This window comes from Engystomops pustulosus, chromosome 1 (genome assembly GCF_040894005.1).
Source record: "Engystomops pustulosus chromosome 1, aEngPut4.maternal, whole genome shotgun sequence".
NCBI lineage: Eukaryota > Metazoa > Chordata > Amphibia > Anura > Leptodactylidae > Engystomops > Engystomops pustulosus.
Genome location: NC_092411.1, coordinates 271,494,132 through 271,501,443, shown reverse-complemented (window position 1 = coordinate 271,501,443; position 7,312 = coordinate 271,494,132). Strand labels below are relative to the sequence as shown.

The window sequence follows — 7,312 nt, the reverse complement described above, 5'->3', positions numbered from 1 at the left end:
TTTGATACTGCCCTGTAGGAAGCATGATATGGAGTAGGAGCAGCTGAGCAGATTGTCCTATCTGCAGGCAACATGTTATAGAGCAGGAGGAGCCGAGCAGATGGTACATAGTGTCCTATCTGCAGGCAGCATGTTATAGAGCAGGAGGAGCTGAGCAGATTGTACATAGTGGCCTATCTGCAGGCAGCATGTTATAGAGCAGGAGGAGCCGAGCAGATGGTACATAGTGTCCTATCTGCAGGCAGCATGTCATAGAGCAGGAGGAGCTGAGCAGATTGTACATAGTGGCCTATCTGCAGGCAGCATGTTATAGAGCAGGAGGAGCCGAACAGATGGTACAAAGTGTACAATCTGCAGGCATCATGTTATAAAGCAGGAGAAGCTGACCAGATGGTACACAGTGTCCTATTTGAAGGCAGCATGTTATAGAGCAGGAGGAGCTGGAGGAGGATTCAAGGCTGGAGGTCCGTCTCTTTAGTTTATGTGTACTGGCTCTCGACCTACGCGTATACAACAGCCAATAGGACTTTTTAAGGTCCTATAAAAGGTTCTTCAACTGCAGAACTGAAAGGCAGTAGAAGAGACCCTCCTCTTTTCTCCAGAAGCTTGGTTCTAATAAGGAAGATGTCAAAACATTAAAAAATAAATTGCCTACTATCATACTAAATCCCAATCTAAGCCAAAGCCCCCAGACTCAAGAATCTCTTCCACAATATTAGTGTTACAAAGAATTCATTTTATTACAAAAATAAGATTTCACTGTCGATTTTATCAGAATAAATAAATAGAAGGAACAATATACAAATGTACACGAAATAAATATAAATAGGGGAATATCCAGTCGCTTCCATATAAAAATAAATCTCTATCGGGTTAAATACAAAAATGTATTCAAGGCGTTTGGACGGCAAATGTGTCTTCTAACCTGGTAATGATACGTGGGGGCCCTAGACCCCGGACCCCTTAGCAGCAGTTATTATTTTCCAAGTTACCAGATTATTTTATGAAAGGGTTAAAGAAACCCTTTTATTAAAAAGTAGAATTTCCCTGTAATGTAACAATTTGTTTGGCATTGGGCAGATTTGACTCTTTGATAACCTTACCCCCGACATACCATTCTATAAACTATATTGCACCATAATGAATACACAGTATAAATCTAAGGTGGGGGGGGGGGGGGTTGGCTATAGATGTATATGGACACCTTGGATGATGGTATTTCACATAATATTCGTCTCAGTGCATCCAGATCCCTGTGAATGTAAACTTTGGTGGTCACTTTCATTGCAAACCTCTTTTTGGCTATAAATGTTACATATACAATATGTGTTTCTTAGAACACACAAGGCTACAATGTAACAGAGTGACCATATGGTGATATAGTAATATCATATAATACAGCACTATGCAATATAGTACTCTATGTAATTATAGGACTAGACTATCCATCACTGTACTATAATACAGCGCTATACAATATAGAATTCTACTTTACTATAAGCACTGTACCATATAGTATCATACTATCATATGAAACTACACCATATAGCAGTCTACTATAACACAGCACTCTACTGCATAGGACTCTACTGTAATATAGCACAATATGACATAGCACTCTATACACTATAATACAGCGTTATGCTATATAGTACTGTAATAAATTATAATGCCATACCATTTAGTACTCTACTTTAACACAGTGCTATACTATATTGTACAGTTATATAATAGCACTTACTATAAAATGGCACAATATGATAGTACTGTATTACAGAACAGAACTGTATTATATAGCAGTCTTCTATAATATAGCGCTATACTATGTAGTACTCTCCTAGAATAGAGTGCTACACCATGTAGTACTCTACTATAATATAACTCTACACCATATCATACTGCCCTATAATAAAGCGTTATATCATGTAGTGACCTGCTATAATATAGCACTACACCATGTTGTACTCTACTATAACATAGGTCTACACCATATCATACTGTCCTATAATATAGCGCTATTCCATGTAGTACCCTACTATAACATAACTCTACACCATATCATACTGTCCTATAATAAAGAATTATACCATGTAGTGACCTTTCATATTATAGCTCTACACCATGTAGTACTCTACTATAATATAGCCCTATACCACGTAGTACTCTACTACAATATAGTGCCACACCATGTAGTACTTTACAATAACATAGCTCTACATCATAAAATACTGTCCTATATGATATATATAGTGCAATACCATGTATTACCCTACTTTATTGTAGTGCCACATAATATCATACTCTACTATAATTCAGCGCTATACCATGTAGTACTCTGCTATAATATTGCGCTACACCATATTGTCCTCTACTACTACTATAGCACTATAGATAACAAAACTACAAAAACAATGTAAACTACAAACACGTGTCCTTCTCTACTCTGCGCCAGAGGATGATCTGAGATGTACCATACAGGGAACCGCTACATCATTTCAGGAGTCACAGTTCCAGGATAATCATATGTCACAGTATATACCGTAGGTACCACAGTTATGTAGACTTAGGTTGCACCAATAGCTCTTACTGTTTGTCCACATGGTTAGTTATTCAAGTTGGAATGACTCTTCCAAGCAAGTCGTTCATGATGAATGTCAGTCTGGAAGCTGTCAGCATATCGTGCAAACTATAAGAGTAATGTCCATTACCAGGCAGTGCACTGGACAGGAGTCCATAAATACTCCCACACCAATACGAAGACTGACCCCCAACCCTAAAACCAAGGAAGATAGCAGCAAGTCTGACACAGGTATGATACACCTATGCCCTGTAGTGGTAAGACCTGTCAATCAAAGAGTCACAATCACTGACAGCATTCAGAGATATGTTCCAAAAAGTTTTCTCCTTGTCTGTCCTGAAAAACCCTGAGACACCGAGGACACTGGAGCTCGTCCTGTCCTCTATTTTCAGAGCTGGGGCTCCTCTGACGATCTGCCGGTGAAGCTTGGATTCTGTTTTCTACAAGTTCTAGATTCTGGCCAAGCTGAGGATCACCTAGATTTTTCTTAACATAAGTTTTGCGTTTACAGGCAGACTCTCTGTCATCCTAGAAAAAAATAAAACACAAAAAACTGTAAATTAACAATTTTAGACAAGAACTACAAGACATATGCTCTCCAAAAACATCTCAAGAACCAAAGATTAAGTCTATCATCCAACTGTTCACAAATTAGGAGTAATTACTCCATTGTTCCAATTAAAAGTCTGGTTCGGAAAACCCAATACAAGGAGGGATTCATCAAATTAGCCAAAAAGAAAGTGGCTTCAAGGATCATCACTGTTTGGGTGACTATCATTCTAGTTGGCACGGTCTAGTACCTCATTATTCCTTTGGGGCACTGCAGGAAAATCAAACATTTAATATGAGATTTCCACAGCTGATCATAGTAGCCACCATTAGAATTATCTCAAATGGATAAACCACTTCTATTATTATTATTAATTATTATTATTATGTTGTTCTTTTTTTAATTATTATAATAATACACAGTCTAGATTAAAATATCTTACCTTTCGTCTCCCCTGTCGCTGCAAAGCAGATATTTCATCCACCAGCTCTTGTATCCGGCTTTGTGCTCTTTCCCTATCGGCTCTCTCGGACGTGAAATCATCTTTGTATACAAGTAACTGTTATATAAAAATTAAAAAAAATTGTCATTATTAGAAGATCAGACAAAGAAACCAGATGCAGAAACCATTGATGTAGTAATAAGAGACCAAGGGCTCATACGGAAAGGTGATTTAATGTGAGTCCATACCTGTTGCTCCAGCATCTGGATTCTCTCGTGGTCAGAGATCCTGGCATGGACCATTTCTGCGGCTTCTTGTTGGAGTTTTGTATGTTCCTTAATTTTATCATCCAATAACCTGTTCAGCCTGGAGATCTCCTTCTGTAAAATATCTGAGTTTTTGTGTGTTGTAGGTGGAGCCTTGGGATGGTCAGATTGGCCCTTCAGATCCTTCAATTGCTGGTGTAAACCCTTGACGTAGTCTTCCCGGCTGGCGTCATACTTCTGCCACTTTGCATTCAAATCTTCCACCTGAAAAATTAAGACATAAAATATGAGCAAATTTTTGAAATTGTAGGTCCACCACGAGTAGGTAGGTTTAGTATTTGGGGCTCTTGAGTAATTCAGTATCTCTCTAAATCTTGGTGTAAAGTACTTAAAGGAAACCTACCACTTGAAGTGGTAGGTATAAGAAGGAAATACCGAGCGCCAGCTCAGGGTGAGCTGGTGCCGGAGCTTATTTTTGTTAGTGTTTTAAACCGCTGTATCGCGGTTTAAAACACTTTTTAAACTTTACAGCCGAAGCTGCTTTGGCGCACGGAGGTACGCGCATGGTGCGCCAAGCGCGTACCTCCCTGCGCCGAAGCAGCTTCGGCTATAAAGTTTAAAAAGTGTTTTAAACCGCGATACAGCGGTTTAAAACGCTAACAAAAATAAGCTCCGGCACCAGCTCACCAATGAGCTGGTGCTCGGTATTTCCTTCTTACACCTACCACTTCAAGTGGTAGGTTTCCTTTAAGACTCAACTAAACACGGGACTGGTTTCTATCATCTGACAGTACAAGATGACTCTTATGTCTCTTATGTGCCCCTTCGATCAAAATTAAATATCAGGATATTCCAGTAAAGTGTGAAAGGGGAAGTGTCTTACAAAAATATCTCAATATTTACATATACTTACATGTACTACTTTCTGTTTTAGTAGGCGGTTTTCTTCTTGTAACTTTCTCATGGAGGTGTCGTCATTGTTCCCTTTGTTTATATTCTGTATAAGGTAAAAAAAAATGTAATAAAATTAGTACAACTTTACATCTTACAACTTTTTGAAGGCTATAACATGACATTGTGCTGAAAGGTTTCGTATCAATGATGACTTCAAGGTAGTCAAGGTACAGACGATGAATGGCAATTGTTCTTCCCTTCAGTTCAGGAACTAAGCCTTGTCAACTAAAAGACCACCAAAATATGGTGGACGATAGAGTTGGAGAACTTAAGACTCATAATAGTTCTAACAATGATATTTGATCATCATGGTCCAAACTATGCCCTAGTAACCCACCACCCAAAGAAGGCAACCAACTACAAACCTGGCTGAGATGTTCTTCTGATTTCACGTTGCCTTTTTGACGGGTCTCCTCGAGACACTTGACCAGTTGTTGGCACATCTCAGCTGTGGCAGCAAGTTTACGTCGAAGATGGTGGCTTTCGTCAGAGAGGGATCGACATAGTACTTCACTGGTCGCCTGGACTCGCTCCTTCTCGGCAAGGGATCTTTGAAGGCGGAGAAGCTCCATATCCTTCTCCTGCTGAGGCCAACTGGATACTTTTTCTATGTCATCATCTCGGTCTTCCAACTCCCTTTGAAGTTTTTTATTTTCCTGAAATAAAAGGATATGCAGTTCTATGACTATGTTCGGCATCCATCACAAAAATAAGAAACTCCAAAGATATCAGGTCATTGGAGGCATCTCTGAACAACTAGACCATGTCTCCATGATGTCTTCCAATGGCCTACTCATGAGCAGATCTCCGTTATAATCTAGGCCAACTAATCTCCTCTCTTTTATTACCACATACTCATGTCGGGAAGAAATCCAACCACCACGATACATCAAATTCCATTCTGTTACACTCGACTGCTGACACCGGTTTCTACCAATTGTTTTTGCTATAAGTTTTTTTTTAATTGCATTTATGTTATTGATTTATTTCTTTACTGGAGTCAAAGTCCTTTAAGTAAAGTTAAGTTTAGTGGTGACTCTTTCCTCTAGGAGGATTACATAACCATTATTAGGTAACTTGAGCCTCTCCGGTTTATGCAAGAGGCTCGGATAAACGTCAAGTCTACAACTCACGTAGATCCGGATTCTGACAGGTAGTCTAGCGCTACGGCAACCAGTAAACAAACATAAGGCGTCTTCCTTTACATGAAATTGACCTACATGTAAACATTAGGGCGGATCCTCCAAAGACGTGAGGAGGCGTATTGGAAGAACTTGATCTTAGAAGCATTAACCCTATACAGGCAGCTGATAAAATCTTTCATAAAGTAAACACAGATTTGTGGAGGGTCTGAGATCTTTAGACAAGATTTGTGGAGGGTCTGAGATCTTTAGACAAGATTTGTGGAGGGTCTGAGATCTTTAGACAAGATTTGTGGAGGGTCTGAGATCTGCAGACAAGATTTGTGGGGGGTCTGAGATCTGCAGACAAGATTTGTGGGGGGTCTGAGATCTGCAGACAAGATTTGTGGGGGGTCTGAGATCTGCAGACCAGATTTGTGCAGGTTGGATGGAATTCCTATAAAAACTTAGTTTAGAAATTTGCATTATTTTTCATTAGATTTCTGAGTCTACGTTCCAAAGTAATGATGAAGTTCACTATAAAACGTGAGTCATAAGAATAATATACATGTAAAATAATAATAATAATTATATACTAAATAAATCTCTAGCTGCTGCAGAACATCTCGATAAGTATCAGTGCATTAACTCTCCCAAATCAACATAATATAATAGTCGTCGATTTTTACCTGATTGAGTTTTTCCACTTTTTCCCGATAAATCCTTTCCGTTTCGATGTGTTCATTCCTGATCCGGTTCAGTTCTTCCATTAAACACTCGATCAGCGATCGAGGAGGCTCTACGTGAGGTTCTGCAGCAGTTTCGGCTCCGGTCTGTTGGCTGGATTTCAGTTCCTGGATGATAGCGTCCTTCTCGGCCAGCTGCTTGTTCAGGTTCTTGTTCTGCTGCCTGGCTTCGTGGTAGAAAGTGCTCAGTGTGTTGTAACTCTGCAGCTTGGTCTTCAAGGATCTGTTTTCCCTGTGCAATTTATCCACCGTCTCCTCGAGAAGTTTAAACCTGGCCAGGAGAGGGTCCGTACTACCATCACTGATAGTAGACATCTTGTAGAAGGTCCAAATGATTAGTCAGGAGTGAAGTTTTTCCTACATTGAGTGCTGTTGGTCTATGAGTGCTGACGCAGGGCAGGCTGTACTTATGCCTATGGAGGAGGAGGGGGAGGGACCTTACCAATGGGAATTTCCGAGAGGCGGTTCCCCATTCACGTGGGGATTTTTTAAAAAAACTTTTCAAAGCTTAGGGGCAACACATCAAAAAATCCTGTTATCCCTCAATTTTTAGGATCCTGTAAGAGATCTCATATCCTGCCCCTTCCCCCGTCTCACACAATAACCTTTGCTGGTAAAAGGCAGGAAATCCAGTCCCTGCAGACACAGAGGGGCG

At 39.9% G+C, this 7,312-nt stretch overlaps 1 protein-coding gene across 1 annotated transcript; it reads right to left on the bottom strand.

The window, feature by feature from the left end:
• Positions 1-2,010: 2,010 nt before the first annotated feature.
• TNIP2 (TNFAIP3 interacting protein 2) lies at positions 2,011-7,062 on the bottom strand. Its single transcript, XM_072126190.1, has 6 exons — positions 6,601-7,062; positions 5,156-5,446; positions 4,750-4,833; positions 3,819-4,100; positions 3,571-3,687; positions 2,011-3,106 (listed from the first exon to the last, which is right to left on the bottom strand). The coding sequence occupies exons 1-6, from the start codon at positions 6,970-6,972 to the stop codon at positions 2,864-2,866; spliced, it is 1,389 nt and encodes a 462-aa protein (XP_071982291.1). The 5' UTR covers positions 6,973-7,062; the 3' UTR covers positions 2,011-2,863.
• Positions 7,063-7,312: the final 250 nt, after the last annotated feature.